The sequence below is a fragment of the Trematomus bernacchii genome, unplaced genomic scaffold (genome assembly GCF_902827165.1).
Source record: "Trematomus bernacchii unplaced genomic scaffold, fTreBer1.1, whole genome shotgun sequence".
Lineage (NCBI taxonomy): Eukaryota > Metazoa > Chordata > Actinopteri > Perciformes > Nototheniidae > Trematomus > Trematomus bernacchii.
In genome coordinates, this window is record NW_022987910.1 from 216608 (window position 1) to 239368 (window position 22761).

General features: G+C 40.7%; 1 protein-coding gene across 3 annotated transcripts in view; it reads left to right on the top strand.

Moving 5' to 3' along the window:
- Positions 1-22761, top strand: part of hip1 (huntingtin interacting protein 1) — a 49234-nt gene that overhangs the window by 17385 nt on the left and 9088 nt on the right. For 2 of the 3 annotated variants that reach the window (XM_034115010.1, XM_034115012.1), the window contains exons 2-23: positions 3092-3155; positions 4021-4163; positions 4378-4434; positions 5840-5920; positions 8190-8266; positions 9434-9495; positions 10734-10874; positions 12261-12318; positions 12492-12567; positions 13546-13689; positions 14262-14356; positions 14532-14604; positions 14773-14956; positions 15220-15308; positions 15531-15647; positions 15974-16075; positions 17348-17350; positions 19029-19223; positions 20028-20175; positions 20272-20358; positions 21189-21296; positions 22577-22713. In XM_034115010.1, the coding sequence (XP_033970901.1) occupies positions 3092-3155; positions 4021-4163; positions 4378-4434; positions 5840-5920; positions 8190-8266; positions 9434-9495; positions 10734-10874; positions 12261-12318; positions 12492-12567; positions 13546-13689; positions 14262-14356; positions 14532-14604; positions 14773-14956; positions 15220-15308; positions 15531-15647; positions 15974-16075; positions 17348-17350; positions 19029-19223; positions 20028-20175; positions 20272-20358; positions 21189-21296; positions 22577-22713 (2241 nt within the window). The remainder of the gene's footprint in view (positions 1-3091; positions 3156-4020; positions 4164-4377; positions 4435-5839; positions 5921-8189; positions 8267-9433; positions 9496-10733; positions 10875-12260; positions 12319-12491; positions 12568-13545; positions 13690-14261; positions 14357-14531; positions 14605-14772; positions 14957-15219; positions 15309-15530; positions 15648-15973; positions 16076-17347; positions 17351-19028; positions 19224-20027; positions 20176-20271; positions 20359-21188; positions 21297-22576; positions 22714-22761) is intronic. The other variant, XM_034115011.1, reaches the window with a different exon arrangement.

Below are 22761 nucleotides of genomic sequence, written 5' to 3' on the forward strand. Positions count from 1 at the left end.
CAACATCATGCATGTTTAATGACGGAGGGGAAGCGTGGGTCAGTCAGCCGTGTTTCCAGCACACACTGCGGTGTCTCCTCTTCATCAGCAGGCCTGCAAGCCGATTACAGGCGTGCGCATGATGTTTAATAATGTCATCCTGCCCTCTCTCACTTTGCTTTAGTGAACCACTGCTGTGACTTAGAATTCTTCTCACTCGTATATTAGATTTCTGAGGACATGACACTTGTTTGTGTGGAGGATGCAGTCTATTGTCTGCTGTTGTCCAGACAAGACAGGAGCTGCATTTTAAACAAGATTGATTTACTCTAATCCCAGTTCACTTTTTGTTTCTACCTGTGTACTATGTGTGTTACTAAAATATTTCCCGGACATTTTAGAAAGAGTGACAGACACCTTTTATAATACCTTAGAATACAGATGGGTGCAGATGTTCTGCTGCAGAGATTTAAGTCATGTTTTTTTCCGTGTTGGGTTTGTTCCAGTGACATTGATAGCTCCTACATTCCTCCTCTTCTTTCCTTAATCTGTGCCTCCTTCCCTTCCCAATGATCCTGGTTGCTCCTCCTCCTCCCCTGACAGCTCACATACTGGAAGAGAAGGAGCATACGCAGGACATCTGTGGGAAGTGAGATTATGAAACAGGCCTCCCGTCCTCTGTTGACCCCGGTCACCGCACTCAGGGGTCCATGATTACCATGCAAAGCATAGTGAAAAAATGCATGTTTGACTTTTTCTTGACTTCAGCATTTTTGAGTTGAGGGTCTGAGATGTATGGTGTTCTTTGTCTGAGTTTCCTCTCATGTGCAACGTGATATGTCATCCAGATGCCGCTTCAGAACACCTTGTTTTGAAAAGCATCTGAAACGGCTTAAACAATGTTAGCCTGGAATATTTTTCACATGTATTTCATCCCTGGGCTTTTCTGTTCTGCTGCCGAGCACAACTTCTATTGGACTTAAAAAAAACAAAAAAACACGACCAAGTACAGCAAGCATTACGGCTCTATGGGTGGCAGTGGCAGTCTGCCGGACAACGCACCACTCGGGTCCAGAGTAAAATAACTCAACCGCTATTGGATTAATTGGCATGGAATAATTACTTTTAATCCAGTACTTGCATAGGTTTGGAAGTTGTGTTTGATATTAAAATGACTTGACAACTATTTGATAAATTACCATTACATTAGTGGATGTATTCTCTTGGGGAGTTACTTTACGTGTGAAATGAAGTTGTATGAAGCCATTTGAGTCTCCGTTGGAAGCTGAATGAAGCCTAGTAAATTGCCTTGATTTGGTGTCACGTGAGTCAGTGTTTGTTGGGGCTGTAGACTACAATTTGGTCTTTAAAAATCTGGAAGTGTGGAGTTATAAAGGAGTGAACTCACATTTAGCTCTGGGCTCAATTAGCTGCTAAAAGTATAACACACCTGAATCTCCAAAAAAAACGGTAGTAGAGTTGCATTATGGGTCATGCAGTCAGTAGCCTAAAGGTTTTAACAAGGCAATAATGTGTAGAATAAAAAGAAAAAAACATATCTCTGCCTTAAAAGGTTAAATAAGTTCAGTCCTGTTTTATACTTGTTATCTAGCGCCATCATTGCATCAGAACTTTGATTTATGACCAAATGCCTGCCAAATTACATTGCCATAGGGAACAAATAGTACATTCTCATTTTTTAATGGCATACCAGACAGTTTTCTCTATCAAAATAAACTCCACCTTTTATAAAAAGACCTTAGTTGTAACTAAAACACTAATCACTAATGCTCAATGATGGTAATCCTTGTCATATCTTCCAACTGTGCAGCAGGAAAACACATCCATCAGAACTACTGATGTTGTATTTCATCCTGTAGATATCAAACACTACTACCACTGCTTTCTAATCTCATGACTCCTTAACTGTAGGATTCGTATAACTCAAGAGTGTTGAGTATTTCTGTAAGCCGAGTTAGATGATACTTTAATTTGAGCTAAAGTTGGAAGAAGTTCATTTTTAGCCTGGCCAACATTCCTCAGTAGATTTCACAGCAGAGACAGATACTCCCCTGATCATCCACACGTGGGTATCTGCCGTTTAGTCGGCCTGCATTAGGGCTGTGCGATTATGGCAAAAATCATAATCATGATTATTTTGGTCAATAATTGATATCACGATTATGAAATACGATTATTCATTGACTTTGAAAACATCCATTTATTGAACTTTTAAACAAATACAAATAATAATTTGAACAGTATCTTTTTAACTGTTGATTTCCCTGAACGTATAATTCAACTGAAAAACCAATACAAAAATAAATAAAATAAATGATACATTTATATTTACATTTAAATAAATAATATCAAAATAATAAATACCAATAAACAAGATCAACAAATATTTTGGAGTGCACTTCAACAAGCTACTAAACATATATAAATATGATAAATACAAATACATTTGATCAAATATGTTGCAGTGCACTGTCACATCCTAGCAAAGCAAAATAATCGATTATGTTGTTTTCGTAATTGTGGCAGGCCAAAATCGTAATTGCGAGTAAAATACGATTAATTGCACAGCCCTAGCGTGCATACAGTCTTAACCCGTTCCTCTGAAATGTGAATGTAGGCTTCTGAATTGGACATGGCTCTGGTTGTGATTCCATAGACACAATTTACATGATTCATTATATTCTTCTGGTTTATGACACCAAATCCAAAAATAAAGTCAAAATGCGACCCCGCTTCCTCTAACATACACTTAACATGTTAGGCTAATTTAAGGTAGTGAGTGTGTTCTGCAGGTAAAGAGACAGATGTTTGCTTCATCCTCAAAAGCAGAGAGGAGCTCGAGCCTCTCAGCTGATGCCTTGAATACTAACTCTGCAGAAAATAGGTCAAACACCCTTAGCCAAAAGACGTTGCTCTTCTAGTTCCCCAGGTGGTTATTAAAGGGAAAAAGCTACTTTCTAAAAAGAGGAAGGGTGGTTTTAAGTGAAACTCTCTTCGAATATTTTCCTGTATTTGCTGTGGAAATATCTGCTGACTGATTTGTGTTCTCCTTTTCTCTCCTCTGCCCTTCCTTTCCTTCTCCTCTTCCCAGGCTGTCAGCATCAATAAGGCCATCAACACACAGGAGGTCGCTGTCAAAGAGAAGCATGCCAGGAATATCCTTACATTGTCAGTGTGTGTGTTTTTGAGGAGAAGAAGTGTGTTTATCCTGATTTCCTTGTGTGTGTTTGTCTGTGTGTGGAGCTGTTGCTTTGAGGCTGCAGGGTAACGTTTGCGCAAGATCAAAACAACAAACTTGGTGTAGCCTCGTCAGCTGCAGAGCTAATTTTGTCATGTGTTAAAAAAACACAGAGCTCTCAGACAGAGGGGAGTTCTGTTGAGAGGCTGCAGAGCCCCAGGGAGAGGAGAAACCTAATACAGAGGTTCATTATTTTAGTTTTATGACTTCAAAAAATAGATTCAGTAAAAACATTAAGTGTGTATTTTCATAATTAAAACGTGCAATTTGGCTTTTATAAGACACACTCTGCAGTGCAAACCCTTTTAATCATATTTTTAATGAGGACATTAGACGCTTGTGCATCATCAGCAGCTAATTTGTGTGTTTCCTCTTTATTTTTACCCTTCAAAAGCATTGTCTGAGCTGTCAACATAGAAACAGGATTTTGTTTAAACTGGTGATTGGTGTCTTAGAGAAGCAACGCCTTTTAAACAAGAAATTCCAGTAAAAATAATGTAAAACTTATTGTTAAAACATGTATTTTATGTATATGGTTTGGTCAAGAAGTAATAATGATATAGATATTTCAGTTTATCAGAGTGACATTCCTAGCCAATGTAAATGTCCCCTCTGTGGGACTAATAAAGGTATTCTGATTCTGATACTGATTCAGATTCTGAAGGAGGCAGAGAAATACAAAATGACAAGATGATAAAATGTAACGTTTAATTTCACGGCTCACAAGCCAAACTAATGGCCCACAAAATAATTCACTGTGATCCTTGACCGGCCCCCGGCACCCTGCATCTTGGGGACCCATCATGAGAAAGGGGCCCACACTTTCTGGGCAGCGGTCAACCGGCTGCCCCTCTCCAGCAACGCCGTGCTCTGCTGGAAGTTCTGCCACGTCTTCCACAAGCTGCTGCGAGACGGCCATCCCAGCGTACGTACAGATGACAAAGCTTTACCATTTCCACTCATACACAGATCTGATCTCCTCTCTGTCTCTTGTGTTAACTACAGATCATTTTCCTCATGATTCATCATTTAGTTGAAATCACACCACATGTACATTCAGTTAGCATCATAACTGATGACGAGTCCTGTTTTATTAACTAATTTCCCCGTCCTCTCTGTCTCCGCTGCTTTCCCTGCAGGTGATAAAGGACTCCATGAGGAACAAGGCTGATCTAACTGATATGAGCCGGATGTGGGTAAGGACACAGAGAACATTATACAAATCACATCACGCAGTCACAATGAGGAGGATCTTATGCCATAGTTGATCTTCTCTTCTGTGGACTCTGAAACTGATTGTGTCTTGTCAAAGGATGTCGATATTTAGAAACACATTACATCAATATCATTAATAACGCTAAGGCCACCAGTGATATAGGCAGCATATCATTGTTTTTTTCTAAACCAGCCCCTGTAATGAATCAGCGACTAAAATGAATGTCAACTTGTATTGATCCTCTCCGTGTCAGGGGATTGGAGTATAGACATAAGGATAATTGTTATTAAAAGAAGCTTGGACAGAGCAGAATTACACTACAACCCTGATGTGTTTCTCATCAGCCTAATGCTGTCTGAGTGACAGACATTGTAGCTTCTGATGATCAAAGCCATGTAAAAACATGCCAAGTGTGACAGTCAGAGCTCACAACACAATGCCTGCCAGCTACATGATTTGACTAATAGACAGTAGTAGTATGAGATAGACTGTTAGCTTCTCTGTGGGAAATCTCTTATACCAGCTGTTCTTAATTACATAACAGTATATAGTTATGTGAAGGGGTTAACATATATTACGATTTGCTTACTTGTGTAACTTGTGTTATACTAGCAATACTTCAATGTTGATTTAATGTATCATTGAGAAAATAAAGTAGCCTAGCTTGAGCTAATGAACGCAATCACATACAAGTATACAATCTTTAGGCCAAGAAAATAATATAAATACTGTGTGTGTAACCGTCTGTACATACCTACACATGAGCTAAAAATTGAACTTGGTTTCGATATAACCTGTACAGACACAACACCCTTAAGCCACACAATCTGAAGAGTCACTCTTCACCGGACGTTATGTGAGGGCCTGCTCTGCATTCCTGGGTGTTTTTGTATGACTCATTTTTTGCTGAAGTCACTAGGCAGGAGGATACAGGAAGTTTGGCCCCTGTGATCGGGGTTGTGGCCTCTCTTTTCCTCTTGTGTCATCACCACCCACACTCTCAGGCTCAAGGAAAAAGGAAGTGAAAAAGCAATTGGCCAAATGGCTGCTCGTATCAACTTTGTCCACACTCTGTGACCAGGCACATTTTCACACATGGTGAACTAAACAGAGATTTTAAATCGGCTTGGCAGCAGGAAGGGAGAATATTTTTGGCTGTTGTGGTGTAATTCAGCTCCACAGTCTTTGCTCACATATGTATTTTGTGCTGCCTTCCTCCAAAGTGCCACAACGGATTGTCTCAAAACTAAAAGTGATTGCTCTTTAAGTTTCCTTTAACCAGCAAACCTGCAAACCCTCCAGGAGGAGAACATTTGTTGTTATACCTTTGATCATGTCTCTCTTTATCTTCATGTCCCTTATCTCCCCCCTCTCTCTCCCCCCAGGGTCACCTGAGTGAAGGCTATGGGAAGCTGTGCAGCATCTACCTCAAACTGCTCATCACCAAAATGGAGTTCCACATCAAAGTGAGTCGGCCTGGCCTATAAAAATCCAGCGCCAGTCTCCCTCATCACTCATTATCTTTGTCTCAGACTCTCTTTTTAGTGCCAGCGTGTCTCTGCGGGTGGGAAAGCCTTTTACAGCAAATTCTGTCTTTAACACTAATGGCGTCTCAAGAATCTGTAATGAAGCCTTTTTATGAGACATCAGAGGAGAGCGGTGCAGGAAGGCAGAGTCAGTGCTATATCAGGAAGATATGGCTAATTTTTGCTCCGCTGAAGGCTAATTATCAGGGTGAGGGTTGTCTTAGAGGGCAATTTGACATGAAGTAACATGGCAGTCAAAGGAGAAACACATGCATCAGCCTGCAGTATGATCTGTAAGCCTCACTCTGCTGAGCTCACAGAGAAGGAAATGCTAATTCTCTAGTCAGACACTAGATCAGGGGTGTCAAACTACATTTCATTGCGGGCCACATTCGCATTATGGTTGCACTCAAAGGGCCGGTTGTAACTTTAAGACTATATAAAAATACATATATAAATATATAATATATATAAAATAATGTATTACATTACGTTATTGCCTCTGCATTGGATTATTAACGGATAGGGTAATAACTTCATAATTAACTACGTCTGAAAGCAGAAGTCTAGGGCAAATAATTGCAAGTCTCTTCAGTGAGAATGTCACAAAAAGATTTTAAATTTGAGATGCATTGTGCTCCATGTATGGGCAACAAGCTTCTGTAAAGCGGCATGTAACCGTATAATAAACATATCATATTTTTTGCAAGCTCTTGTGGGGCCACATAAAATGAAGTCGCAGGCCGGATTTGGCCCCCGGGCCTTGAGTTTGACACCCCTGCACTAGATAAAGGTCAATTTGTAGCAGGACAAGGGAAAAAGTAAACACACACCTACAGATTGAACTACACTCTTACCCTGAGTGACAAAGGACAACAAATACTTCTCCCCCCCCCCCCACACTCACTCACAGTCAATCCACATGATGTAAACAATCGTAGGCTCTCGGAGTCACATAAGTGATTGATGTTTTGAGAGTTAATTTGACTTATTTGTTTGTGTTTATGTATCTATTGGATTTAAGTTTTTCTGGTAAATGGTCTGTGACATGAGTTGTTTGTTTAATGTACTGATTATTATTTGGGGTTAAAAAATACAGACATTTTATGTTGAAAGTGAATTGGTTGATTATTATTTTCTTTTGTAAACTTCAGTAGCTAGGTCACCGGGCTATCCCTCTGTTTCTGCGTGTTTAAAGCATATCATTTTTTGACAGCTGGCTATATTAAAAATTCCTCTGTCTGGCGCCCAAGTTTAATTTATTCGTTCAGGGATATGCTGCGTTCACACCGGACGCGATGCGAATATTCGCATAAGACCTACGCTACAAATTAATCAACAATCAGCTCCTGTAAGCGCAGTCTTTTATTAACTTTATAAAGCAAAGAGCTGGTAGAATAATATCTACTTGAATTATTTTTATTTGCTAGATATTATGTATTGCAAAACATATGGTGCATCTAGCACTATTTTCTAATCTGAAACATGTGTTATGTGAAGCGATGAGGATTTGTTGTCTCTTTTGAGTCCTCACATTAAACATAATATATTTGAGCTAAAGAGTAACCAGAACGGTTTTCACTGATTTAAGTGCTGCTGTTTGATCCATCATAAAAACCTTTTTGAATCAGAGCCAGGTTTCTTGTTTTGATTGGCTTCAACGAGTGAGCTAAAACAGTCAAAGTCCAAACAAAACATTTACCTCAGATTTTCACAGCGTTTCATTCTGGAAACTTACCAAACAGTGGAAAGGAACTATTCAGATAATTGACTTAAAGCACAAAATATCTTTTAATACGAAAAATGGATCACATGATTGGTTATGTATGTCACACAGAATCATCACCTGACTCTACAGTTTTACTTTTTAGCTATTTCTTTTGATTTTCTGGCCTACAACTTTACTGATTTGTATTTTTTTCTCGCCACTCACCTAAAAACACACACTGTACACTCCCTGCTGGGCAGCTGAAGAGCCATATTATTTTCTGAGTAGTAGAGACAAAAACTATAGTAAAAAGAAAGTTCCTTTGATACATATCAGATGTAAAGGAAATATTTAAATAAAGAAAAATGTTAATGATTATTAAAGGGGAGGGTAGTGTGGCAGAGCATAATAGGGCCTCTTTAAACACGTATTCTGCCTGTAGATTGTCATGTGTTTGTAAAGATGGGCGTCTGAACCTCCTCCTGTTGTCTTCTCTTTCAGAACCCTCGTTTCCCTGGCAACCTGCAGATGTCGAACAGACAGCTGGACGAGGCGGGAGAAAACGACGTTAACAACTTGTGAGTGTGGCCTGCTGCTGCTTTGCCTGGCTTTGTTGTTGTTGTTGTTGTTGTTGTTGTTGTTGTTATTGCATGCCAGACCACAACATCCAGATATGAATACGTTTCACTGTTGACCAAAGTCGGAAAGGACATTTAATTGGTTGAATAAATGAATCATAATGCACCACACAGCCACAATAACTCATTAATTGGGATATTTTTAGCGGTGTTGTTGAGCAGAAGTTAGAAGAAAAACTGTTTAGAAATTCAAGTGGTCAACAAAGTTTTGATTTTTAATTTGTTTTAATCATCACAAGGCTTAGAATAAGGAGATTCAATTCAAGAAATGGCAAGGAAAGGTTTAATTAAATTATTTTCTTAATTGGTTCTGTATTTGTTAGTCTCCCTACAAGAAGTGTGGTTATTTGGCTGCTACAATTCCCTGCTTTCATATCGCCCATGCCATGGTCCCTGAACTTTATGGCTTCTCACTCTTTAAAAAAAAGCTAATGTCCCCCAGCAACCGCTCATAGGTTAGTTATTAGAGATGTGAAAGGTTCAAACAAGAAATAGTTTTACCTTCTGTAGTTGCTATATTCTAAAATGTTCAGACGCTTAAAAAAAAGTATATAATGCTTAGCCATAATGTCAGTACTATACATTTTCAGGTGTGCATTATGCATTATTTTGGCGATTGTACTCAGCTCTGGAGGAGAACACTCACCTGCAAAAATCCAAAGAAACACAATCTGTTGTTGTTGTTGTTTGTTTTGTCATGCTCGTGACTGGGGCTGCACAATATAGAAAATATGCAATTAGCTTTTTGAACATAGCAATTAGGATAAAACCTGCAAGAAATAAACAGATATTAAACTGTTCTCTGATAAAATATTCTGCTGATTATAGAATACTTGCATATTGCTTGATGAATATAACATGATAGTTACATTTTCTAAGTGCAGTAATATAGGTAAATAACGTAGTCCTTAGCTATGTGTTTAGTTGAAATCGTCATTGTGCAGCCTTTCTTTGACCATCAGTTGTGTGAGACGGGAAATACATCAATCTGAAAGCACCTTTTTACACTCCTTGATCGGACTCACTTGGACACATAAAACATGTTTTGTTTGCTGAAATCGTGTAAAAGCACTCATCACTCTTTTTTCCGTGTCTCCCCTCGTCCAGCTTCCAGTTGACGGTGGAGATGCTTGACTACCTGGAGTGCCAGCTCAACCTCTTCCTGGGCGGTAAGCTATTCTGGTCTGGCTGTGTGCTCTCTGCTACCAGCTGTGCTTATCTGAGCATGATGTAACACACACAGACTGATGACACACAGGAAGACCGTCTGACTGATAGGTGTACTGGGCATGGTGGTGCACAGAAATAGACGCTGACAGCTATTAGTGGTTACAGATAATAGACTGTTGCTCTGCTGTTTTCTGTCCGAGTCATCCTGGATTTATGTCTCTTAAAATATGGGACGGGGCTAAGAATAGACAGTTAGGATGTGACCAGGAGCTCAGAAGAAAATGTGGGAAAGCTGTGCACTCCCATTCAGAAATGAACAAGGGAAATTATTTGTTCTATGTATGAAGCCTGTCATTTAGCGTCCTGAGGTTGATGTTATCTCCCCTTCCTCCTTCTATATCTAGAACATGAAAATATCACATTATAGTCTGTCACCTCACACCCAAATCTCAAAGCCCTCGTCAATTTCCTCTTCTGGTCTGGTGTATTTTAAAAGCATAACGTCATCTGAGGGTAAAGAGGGCCAGGCCAGGTGTGTGTGGTGTGGTGTGTGTGGTGTGTGTTGTGTGTGTGGTGTGTGTGGTGTGTGTGTTGTGTGTGTGTGTGTGTGTGTGTGTGGTGTGTGTGTGTGTGTGTGTGTGTGTGTGTGTGTGTGTGTGTGTGTGTGTGTGTGTGTGTGTGTGTGTGTGTGTGTGTGTGTTGTGTGTGTGTGTGTGTGTGTGTGTGTGTGTGTGTGTGTGTGGTGTGTGTGTGTGTGTGTGTGTGTGTGTGTGTTTGTGTGTGTGTGTGTGTGTGTGTGTGTGTGTGTGTGTGTGTGTGTGTGTGTGTGTGTGTGTGTGTGTGTGTGTGTGTGTGTGTGTGTGTGTGTGTGTGTTGCAGGAAACCACACCTCTGCAGTGAACAGAGGCTCTCCATGCTTTAGGGGTGGTGTAAATACGGTGGCAGGCAAATGAGTCAGACAGTCCTGTTAGTGTTCAGGTTGCTGCTCCACTTTAAGCCTTTTTCCATCCCAATAATCTGCTCTCAAACATTTTATTACTCAATTATTGTGGCGGAGAGCACAGCAGAACTTAATTGATTCATTAAAAATTCATGACGGATGAGCCTTGTGCACGCCTGTTTCGCTGTGTTTGTGTTGATAATCACTCGTGTGTGCTTGTTGTGTGTTTGTACCGATGAATATTGATCTTGTGAGCATGTGTATTGATCTGGTGCGTGTTTCTCTCTCCCCTCCCAGTGTTCAGCTCTCTGGACATGTCCCGCTCGGTGTCGGTGACGGCGGCGGGGCAGTGTCGACTCGCCCCGCTCATCCAGGTGATCCTGGACAGCAGCCACCTGTACGACTACACCGTCAAGCTGCTGTTCAAGCTGCACTCCTGTGAGTCAAACTGTACTACATGCTCAGTGGAAACCGTACACAGTAAAGGTTGCTCAATGTTGGTCAAGAAACAAGTATTGTGCCTTTTATTAAATAATGAAATAATTCTGGAATACCTTGTAGTCTACAGTCAGAGGGAAATGCCACATAGATACAGATCCACATACAACACAGAGCAGTTAGTCATTGTTTGTGTAATGTATGTAAAAAGATGGAAATCAGTGGTCGTAAATTCAGTTGTCACTCCAACATGGACTTGTTAATGGTTGTGAATTAGAGTTCCAACCTTTTTTTAAAACAAAATGGGAATTAAATTAGTTATTATTATTAGTTAATTTTCCATAATTTTTGCACAAAGATGCTTTTGTAATGTTTAATATATCCCTTTAAAAAAAAAAGATTTCCCCATTTGTATACCAATAGATTCTGGCCTTATGACTGAGGCTGTGAGACTCATAGTAATGTTTTGAAGGAACTTGATGATTAGCTATTCTCAAGTTTCATTGCTGCTTATCTGCCAATTGCACAATTTCATCAATTCATTCATCAAGTATTGTCCTTGAATTATTTCTGTTATCTGACTTATAGTCCACAAAACCTACAATACTTATTCTACTAATATTCAATTGTGTATGATAAAAATATAAGAAAGTCCTGATATCTGAGAAGCTACAACTACCAAATAGTGGGCCTCTTGGCTTATCGAATAACGTTATTATACTATTTTAATGATGGATTGATTTATCAAAATACTTGCTTTCGCTCACCTCAAAGTATTTCGTAGTATTGGACCGGAAAAACATACTTAAGAAAATAATAATAAAAGCTCAAATTATGCAGCTTTCGAAGACAGATAGACAATAGTAACAAAATCAAAGCCATCATGATGATGAAGATGGTGAAGAAAATCTACATATTTGTTTGAAGTATACTTTAGTTGGATTATATATAGGTTGTTTTTTTGGTATAAGAAAATCTAACTTTAATGCATTGGATTCAGCTGTTGAGTTCCCAGCTTTACCTTGAGCTCTTGAACGTCTCGCATAGCAGAAATAATGTGTGTGGATACTTCAAAGGCATGGCCATTTTCCTTCAAAGATTTGAAGATGACATGCTCAACTCGGAGTTAAAGAATTTTCTAGACCCATTTGCTTCTGAAACCTCTCAAAGCTGGATTACCTCAAAAATGCATGAATTCACTTTCAAAAAGTATTTCTCAGTTTCTGAAAAGAAAAGTGTTTAGGGAGATTTTTGAAGGCTTTCACCTGCCCGCTTTAATACATTCATACTCAGAACCCCACCATCCAAGTGTGCACTCCAACACTATATAAACACACAGAATACCTGAACCGATTTGACGTGCTTGTGTTTGATGTGTGCTTGCAGGCCTTCCAGCAGACACTCTCCAGGGACACAGAGATCGCTTCCAGGAACAGTTTAAGAAGTATGAAGTTCACTTTCAGTCTCAGAAACTCAGCCTGTCACGGTTTCACTCTGCTCATTCACTAAGTGTGAACCCCAGGACTGAGCTTTTAGTACCGTGCTGAATTCATTTTCAATGTCCAACTCTCCTGCCCTCCCTTCCTCTGTCCTGACCTCTCCGTCTCTCTGCTTCAGGTTAAAGAGTCTCTTCTACCGCTCCAGTAACCTGCAGTTCTTCAAGAGGCTGATTCAGATCCCACAGTTGCCTGAGGTGAGGACCGCCCCTCGCTTAGTCTTTAGTTTTCCACATTATAAACACATTTAAGCCTCATTTGACCCGTGACGGTTCTTTCAGGTTTCTGTTCACACATGTGTCTATTGATTTCAAATCTTAAAGCTCTGCCTTCTGATAGTTCATCTATAATTATGGGTTGTTTGTAGACTCAAAAGTAAGTCTTGATGAGATGTATTTCTATGTATTAAACTTCTTTATTTTCACATCAACTGCTCAGCTTTTATCTACCCCCCTTCATTTACAAAAGGCTATGCATGTTTGCTGCTACATGTGATATAAACGGAAATTATAAAAGAGACACGTACGCTGTTTTCACATTTGTGTACTTTTGGTTCACACTCAGTCTTTAATGTACTCATATCTACTTGAGGATGTAACACATAAGCAACATGACATGAAAAAAACATGACCTGCAAATTATTGAGCTGCTATCTGTTTCTCTTCATTTTAAGGAAACCAAAGAAAAAATAACAACTTTATTATCTGCAAATGTTAAAAAAGAAGTTGCCTTCAGACAACTTTTCAACTGTAAACAAGCAAGGCTTATAGGGAACCAAGCTAAAGTCCGATGGTATCATTATTCTCTGGCCTTTACATTGTGCAATCAACATTTGCTTCCTGGTGAGATAAACAAAAAACATTTCTATTGGCACTTTAATGCTTTTATCTTTTTAGCTACATCCCGTCATACAGTGTGAGCTAAGTCTTGCTCTGACAAGTTACTATGACAACAATTCTGACACAAAGCAAATGACCACTTTAATTAAGATACAGTTGAATTGATGTGAGTGAACTTGTGTTGAATGTCGGCACCAGATATTCATATTATACTTACTCTTTTGTTGTAACACATCAGATTTCCGAAGGGTTAAGATATTTTGGGATAATTGTATTATAGAAAAATAATAACCCAAAACCATAGTTATTAAACATTACGATGTTTGGCTCCTGCAGAACCCTCCCAACTTCCTGCGTGCGTCGGCTCTGTCGGAGCACATCAGCCCCGTGGTGGTGATCCCCGCCGAGTCATCGTCCCCCGAGTCGGAGCACGTGGTGGAGACAGACGACCTGGTGGACATGGACGTCCCTGTGATGCCGGTAACTAAACATGACAAGTATCACTGAACGGTGCCTTCTGTAAATGTAATGTGCCGTTGAAGTCAGCGATCCAAACAAACAAGGAGATCGTTGTGTTTTTGGGAGTAGTCATGAGATCGTTTTGAACTGAAGGAGATCAAAGCAGGATGTAACTTGCCAGCAGTGTAGATGTGAATAAGACTCCCTAATAGACTTGTAAAAACACATTTATATACAGATAGTTAGTCAAACTTTACAGTCATGGTGTTAAACATATTGACTTTCCCATAGCCGTTTGTTGAAAATGTATCTGTCTTATTATTCACATGGATAATAAAAAGGTTATTAATGGGATTTTAGACCCAAAATCTAGCTGCAAAACAGCTGGAGCATTGACCGTATATGGGCATATGGAAACAATTGATGGATGATGAGTATATTATGAGTATGTTGAGTGTATATATAAGCATATTCAAATACATGCAGTTATAGAGGCATAATAACTGACAACAAATTAAATTAGAAAATGATGCAATTTTTTGATTTATTTTGATAATTTTGATGAGGTTTTTTTCTTTAACCTTTTCTAAAAGGCTCCTTTGGAGACGAAGTTTGACGACCTGTTTGGCACCACGGCTGCAGTCGACCCTTTCAACTTCAGTCAGAACGGCATGCGCAAGGATGACAAGTAAGGACTGAAAAACAACAGAGATACACAGTAGATCTTTGATTTCATTATGTAAACATGGACATATAATACAAAAATCTGGACCAGAATCAACCGGAATTTCAACACATCTGTTACCTTGAAAATGTAATTGATTTCCTGATTTCATGATTGATGTTTTGTCTGCAACCTCCAGAGATCGTCTGATTGACCAGCTGACGAGAGAGATCCAGGCCCTAAAAGAAGAGCTTGAGTCTTTCCGACTGGAGGTAAAGAATCTAATTATGTATTGTATTGTAATGTAATTATTATCATCATCGATTTCCTAATTAGCCTGCATAGTTATCTTACAAATATAATTTCTCTCACAAAATTCCCAGAACTAATGTATTTTAGCTCACTCTCCCATCTCTTTTTCTATATCTTTCCCTCCCCAGAGTGGTCGCTTGTGCCAGGCGCTGAGGGGGCGTGTCAGTGAGCTGGAGGCGGAGCTTGCGGAGCAGAGCCACCTGAGGCTGCAGGCGGCAGGAGAGAGCGAGTTCCTGAAGGCAGAGCTGGACGACCTGCGGAGGGTCCGAGAGGACACGGAGAAGGAGCAGCGGAGCCTGACGGAGATAGAGAGTAAGGCGGGACATCTGTCTCTGCAGCAGGAAGCTTCTTGGTCACATTATTATGGGTGTAAAGATATGATTCTGATAAATATATCAATCAATCATAGTAGTTTGTAATCATTAAAGCGTTCTTGCCCTCATTTCTTTTTTGTCTGACAAATCCCCACCCCTTTTGGGATCTGAATTGTTAGAGCAATGATTTACCTGCAGTTAATTATTGTGCCTGCTTATAATCTGTTAATGCCTGTCATTCCATTGTGTGTTTTTAAACAGAAAAAGCTCAGGCCAATGAGCAGCGCTACACCAAACTGAAGGAGAAGTACTCGGAGCTGGTTCAGAGTCATGCAGACCTGCTGAGGAAGGTGAGAGACAAGTCTGACTTCTTCATGTCCAATAAATCCCTCTTCAAAAAAAACCCATCCAAGTTATATTTAGTCCTGTCCTTCTGCTATGCTTTTTAAATATCCCCCAAGCTAAAAATCCAGCCTCTGTCCTGATTATTTTTGGTGTTTTTCCTCTGCGTGTCGGCATCTGTGCCCCATGTCCTTTTCTGTGTGTGTGTGTGTGTGTGTGTGTGTGTGCAGAACGCAGAGGTGACCCGGCAGATGACGGTGGCTCGGGCGGCTCAGGATGAAGTGGATGAAGTGAGGAGAGAGATGCAAGAGAAAGTGAAGGCCGCTCAGGACGTCGCAGAAAAACAGGTGTGTACGAAATGAATTTTGTTATCACTGCAAAAACACGCCCAGCCCCGTTCTCCAACTCAGCGTTTATCTGTCAAATGATTGGCTCTGGGTCCAACAGTGCTGAACCTCAGGGTGCAGGAGAACAAATAATTACCTTTTAGATTCGTTTTTTCGGGATCCACATTGCATTAAAAAGGTCCAACAAACTCCATTGTAAACTCTGTTCTCTGAAATTCCCCTTTAATAAAAGTGTATATTTGTGTCTGTGTAAAAAGTTCTTATTAAGTTTTACAAACTGAGCTGATGAGAGATTTCTAAAGTGAGATTTTTACTCTGTTTTTCAGGAGAAGGAGCAGCTGGAGCAGCTTCAGGATCTGCAGAGAGAGCTGCTTTCCAGCCGGACGGAGCTGGACTCCCTGAAGACGACCGTGGACTCAACACAACAGGTCAGATACTTACAGGTTCAGTTTTTACTTTATAGCTGTTTGCACTTTAAATCAGGGTCAACGCTATTATAAAAATGTGTTGGACGAGAAAGAACGGCCCAGCAATAAAAGATTTAGAAAGATGAAAATGATATAGGGATATCTGATGGGAAGACAAATAATAAAAAATATAACATCAAATATACAATCAGGCGTGATTGCAATGGACAAGTTGATATGATACGATAAAACTTTACTGTCAGATCAAGTCAAAACATTTTCTTGCATCACAGCAGCTCCATTTGCAACATCAACAACAACACATATTTAAGACAAGATACAAGGAAACAGACATTTAACATAAGATCACTGAAAATAAATATGCTTAAGATGCTCTAACATACATTTGATACAAAATTATTGCACAGATGTAATGAGAAGAAGGAATGAAAACATTAATAAATACAAAAAGGCACTTTATACAGTATATACCTACATATAGTATATTGTGTGTTAGTTACGAAATAACAGTATTTCACATACAGCCCAGTCCTGGCTTAACAGCAGCTTGCTCACTAGACCTCTGAAGTTGCTGTAAAATAAGTTTCTGAACTCATTTATAACAGTCCCAATTTAAAGAGATTATAGCAGCTGCTACAGGATAGGGTAAAGTAATTAAGGATGTGACATTTTTCACCATGACTAACAGACCGGGGTGATCCTAATGGAGCACAGTCTGGAGAAAATCTAAAAATGGGCTGCCTGCGTCATGCAACCTTATTATAGTCATCAATTATTTGCTTATCTAACTTTTTTACACCGTTTTGTAGCATTGTCGTAGTGTTGGTTACATCTTAGACGGACATTCCCGTATTTGTGGAAAGTCAAACTGACCTTAAAGGTCCCATGTCATGCTTTTCCGGTTATTACCCGTCCCCTTGTGTGTTATGAAGGTTTTTCTGCATGTAAACGGTCTGCAAAGTCACAAACCCTCAAAGTACACCCTGTAGCGAGTAAAACTCTAACACAGAAAAGACCTGTCTATGCTGCCCCAGAACGCCTTGTTGGAGATTTCTCTTTTTCCATTGTTTTCTTCCTGGGTACAGTGACGTGCCCATGCCCAAATGGACCCAATCCGTGGAGCCGTTATGTTACGTCCGCGGAGCCGTTACGTTACGTCTTGGATTGGTCCAAATGGACCAATCCGCGGACTTCCTCACACACACACACACAATCCTTTCTCAGCTGCAGCTCCGCCGATTTCTCCTCCCTGAGACGGCAGGACGCGGCGAGGCTGTGAGTCGGTGTGTGAGCACACACACAAACTCCCAGCCAGGCTGCGGGTGTGTGTGTGTGTTCGGGCTGGTTTCGGGCTGGGTTTCGCTGTGTCTCGCTGTCTCGCAGACGGCCACTGGGCTCATAGGGAGGGGGGGGCAGGAGCTCCAACAAGGCGTGTAGGACAGAGAGTGAATACACATACTGTACAGAGATGCTGTATGAGAAAAAATGTGATTTTGGAAAATTGCACAGTATAAATCTATTTTAGTAGACCTCAACAATGGAATTATGATCAGTAGAAATGGCCATGACATGGGACCTTTAACCAGGAACAATAAGGCAATGTTCACATTATGAAAACTACATCCTGACTACAGTTTGGAGAACAGACTGTGAATCCTGACTGTAATGTGAAAGTTGAGCTTGTATGATGCAGTATAATTATCAATACCATTTTCTCATTTTCCTAGTGTTCGCACTTCATGTCTTATAACACATCTGTCCCTCCCTTCATTTCATGTTCTTTGTCATTTGTTATGCAATATCCCCTCTTAGTCTCTGACTGTCCTTTGCACAACCAAATATCAACCACATGCAGTCTCTGACACAAGAGATATGCTAACACATTTCTCTCACATCATGGGGCAAATTGCTTAAACGGTAGTACAAAAGTTTGCTTGTCTTCCTGTTGATCCTCTCTCGGCCTGCGTTTGTCATCGTTTGTCATCTCTGCATAAAGATGATGTTTGTAACGGGCGACTGCAGGCATTTCTTTAAAAGAAGAGACCAAAATGAAAACACAGAGGCAGTCAAATCTTGTCCAAACATCTGCTTGTGTAAATGGGTCAGTATACTCATGTTAGTGTGTTTCTTTGAGCAGCTAGCTTCAATCTGAAGGCCATAAAAAGTGCCAGTTTAATAATCCATGAAGTTATGCCTTTAAACAACGTAACCCCACTGATGCTCTCGATTCCCTCTGGCCCAATTCCACATGTTTCTTTATTCCATCTCTGCCTCCCCCTCATGACGAGCTACTTTTGTAGCCACTACTTGTCCCCTCTGTCACTTTTTCTGTCCTCCTCTTTCTCCGCCTCCTCCATCTTTATAATTTCCATAGTTCTTTTTACACACAGCCCACGCTCCATCGCTCCTGTCACACTCCTCCAGCTCTCACTTGCTCCTGCCGCACAGTTTACATCCAGATTCTTAATACTGTTTCTCTTCATTTCTCAACATTTCTCCCTCTCTGTCGGACCTGCTGGGACTCAGGCTGTAAGTCTCACACTTCTTACCTTCTAAAGCACTCACCTCAGTAGTTAACAGTTTAAAGATGTTATTTTGTAAAGTACACAGGATCTGATGTAACTCCTCACTGTGTTGCCAGACTTCATGTTTGTTGCAGCCAAGTTGCATAACCACATCTTCCCGGTCTTTGTTTGATTGTAAACTTAACCTCAGCCCAAACTCCTGGAGACTGTACGCCTCTCCACAAACTGACATGAAGAACATATTGTTGTAATCAAAGTTCTGGAGATAAAGAGTGGTTTTTATTGTGAGGTCAGAACAGTCGCATTACACCACATCCTGACATGTCATGACGGCTACATATTATCCTAACCATGCCTTCCTGTGGGTTCATTGTTCCTCAAATTCACATTTCCCTTTTATCCCTCCATCTTTTATTTTGTCCACACAGTCGAGTGAAGTTCTCGGCACCGAGCTGGTCGCCCTGGAGTCTGAGAAGGCGGAGCTTGTGCAGTCTTTGTCGAAGGTGGAGGCGGAGCTAGCTGTGCAGGGGGAGGAGCTGGAGAAAGTCCAGAGCTCGCTGGCGACTGAGAGGGAGAGCGGGGTGAAGACAGCCGAAACGCTGCAGAATCAGCTCAATGAGAAGGTACCTTTTTTCTTCAATGATCTTTCCTAATTCACTTTCTGAATGAGCTGCAATAAATCATTAGATGTTGCTGTAGCAAGAACTGGACCCAGCATGTCCAATGAGCCTCTTAATTCTAACATTTGGATCTTTAGCCCAATATCAGAAAATACACATTTGTCTCAGTTGGCTTTACACACAGTATATGACACTCTCTGTCCCTAGACTCTTGCAATACACAAGGTAAAACTCCCCAAACAAAATTACTGTACGATTAATGGGTGAAAAACTACACCCCAGGGTGGGCAATAGAGGACAGGACAGACAGACATGCAATATACTGTATGTTGTGTTGCAGAATAACTTAATAAACTTACAACATAGACCATCCAAATGACAATAATTCCCCGGGCACTGTTCAATTAAATTCATTTTCAATTCAAGGCTTTATTGTCATTTGCACATTAGTTACAGTGTAGATGAAAAACTTAGGTCACAGGCTTCTCCAAAAGTGCAACATATATATAGGACCTAGAACAAATACAAGTAAATGGAATATGATCTATTATAATAGCTGCCCACTGCTCCTAGTACTAGGATGGGTTAAATGCAGAGGTCAAATGTCACTGTGTGTGCTGTTTGCATGTATGTGTGACCATTAAAGAGGGTTTCATCCTCCGATTCTATCTATCCTATCTAATGATAATGTGAACTCGTATGAACCTGAAGGATCTAGGAGAATGTCAAAAAGCTTCCAGGTGCTGCCCAAAAACAATTGATGTCACTTTCTATTAAAGGCTTTTATGTGTGTGTTTGCGTCCCCAGGAGAGCAGGGAGCAGGCGTTGGAGAGCCAGCTGGTGGCGGCGCGCTGGTCCGGCCTGCAGGGAGCTCTGGAGGAGGCAGAGAGGATCATCACGGACTCGCTGGCTCAGATCAACGACCCGGCACACATCAGCTGCACCAGCTCCGCAGGTCAGAGCTGCTGATGCTAGTTAGCACTGTGTGTAGTGTTTGTGTGCATGCCTACGTGTTGGTTTCTAAGCTCTTTGTTTTTGTTTATCTGTGCAGACTACCTAGCATCCAGATGTCAGGCCTCTTTAGTTTGTATGGACAGACTCCACTCTGCCAGAGAGGCCTTCCTGGCTGACAACACAGGTGAGAGGGTTTTTAAGGCAAGGCCAGTTTATTTGTGTCACACATTTCTCAAGTAGAGAAACATTAGATGCCCTTGGACGTCATGCAACATAATAACACTATAGAATGAAAAAACAGTCATTAATAAAATAAAAATATGGTCAACATCGAATAAGACTGGTCTAAAATACAAGAATAAAAGTACTGTGTTAGAAATAAGAGATTATTTCATTTATTAAAAGGCAGCGGCAAACAAAAAGGTGGATGTAGATTCTGTATGTATCAACATTATGAAATATAATCAGACATTTTAACTGATGCTTTAGTGCCGTTCGATAATTGTTTATCTACTCAAAATGTTCATGAATAACGTAGTTGAAACCACAGACTTTTCAAATAATTATCATTTTGAAATCCCATTATATCCACACAAGTGTTTCCAGTGATTAACTGAAGATGGGTCTTTGGGAAACTATGCAGAGAATTATGCACTATTTCAAAAAGTGAGCAGGTGCAACCTAACTGAGAAGCTAGTGAGGGAAATATCATAAAAAGCATGTCTGTGCAGATCCAACCAGAGAAGAGGTCTAATCAGTCAAAATAAGTGGAAACACCTGTGAGGAGGAAGAACCGGTGTGTGCGGGCTTTGACACCTAAATGATAAAGAAGAGTAAGAACCGCTGATAAAACAAAGGTGATGGCTGAGCTAGTGTGTAATTCAAATTTGGGAGTAATATCATAGAAGAAAATGAATTGAAGCGAGAGGGCAGGAAGCATAAATATATAGTTTTTAGTATTTGTTAATAATGGGAATCCAGAAAGTCTAAAAAAAATCCACTTGTTTCCTCTAGGTGTATCTGAGCTGGTTCGAGTGGTGACCCAGTGTGGCCACCTGGTGGGAGACACCATCGTTCAGGGCAGCGCCACCTCCCACATGGTGCCTGTGGAGCAAGCTGATGGTGGGTGTGTGTGTGTGTGTGTGTGTGTGTGTGTGTGTGTGTGTGTGTGTGTGTGTGTGTGTGTGTGTGTGTGTGTGTGTGTGTGTGTGTGTGTGTGGTGTGTGTGTGTGTGTGTGTGTGTGTGTGTGTGTGTGTGTGTGTGTGTGTGTGTGTGTGTGTGTGTGTGTGTGTGTGTGTGTGTGGTGTGTGTGTGTGTGTGTGTGTGTGTGTGTGTGTGTGTGTGTGTGTGTGTGTGTGTGTGTGTGTGTGTGTGTGTGTGTGTGTGTGTGTGTGTGTGTGTGTGTGTGTGTGTGTGTGTGTGTGTGTGGTGTGTGTGTGTGTGTGTGTGTGTGTGTGTGTGGTGTGTGTGTGTGTGTGTGTGTGTGTGTGTGTGTGGGTGTGTGTGTGTGTGTGTGTGATATTAATCTGTGGGTAACTCAGTTTCTGAAACATGTTGTGACATGTCATTAGGTAATTTATATCTCCTCATGTGTTATACGTGTACTATAAGGTTTGGCATTTTAAGCCAAAACTGTCGTCTCTATCTCTGCTGTTCGTGTTAGTGTTTTAGATCTTGTTTTAGTGTTTATATCTCAATGTCCTGCGGTTAGTAAACTCGGTTTTTTTCAGCCAAAACATGCGCGATTAAAATAAAGTATCTGACTTCCTTCAGTGTGATGTTTTGCAGGGTTTTGCTCCCCTGGGAGATGTGAGCAGCCTGGGCCAGTCTAAGCATGCCTAAATATAATGGAGCTCTGGCCTGCAGTCCTTTCACTACAATCAAGTTTCATAACATAGAATCCAAACTGGATCGAACTGAAGCGACAATTGAATGCTGACCCTATGTTTGATCCATAAACCGTATATAACAGTAGGTTTTACTTTGTCGAAACATTTGAATGCAGCATTCAAAAGCTTTTCTTCAATCTGATCACATTAGTTGTCTGTCCTGCAGCTATAAAAACAGGCGGGCAGCTGCTGTCGTTTTGGTTTCCCCTCTTCCTCCTATCAGATCATAGCGGCTGTTTCAGCTGTTAGGTGACACTTTGCCTGAGGGGATGTCATCAGTATAATTAACACTGCAGCTGCAGCCACTAGTGGCGCTGATGCATATCAGAGTTAACAGAAGAAATGATATGGTCATTCAACAGACAATTAAGTGTGAATGATTTTGCAGCATCACATTTGTTAGCTTTAACTCTTGTAAGTGTATCTATATTTAATATTATCAGGGATTTATTGGTGCTTTCCTTTGTGTATATGTTTTACACACTTTAATGCCCTGTGTGTCCTTGTCTCAGCCCTGTCAGAGAGTGTGAAGTTGTGCGGCGCTGAAGCTCTGGACCTGCTGGGCCTGATGAAGCAGAGGGACAGCCTGACGGCAGCAGACAGCAGCAGGCTGAAGGCCGCTCTGGAGGCCATCCTGGCCACTGCAGAGGTCCATACTCGCTACTATACTATACACATACAACATTTGCATTCCCTA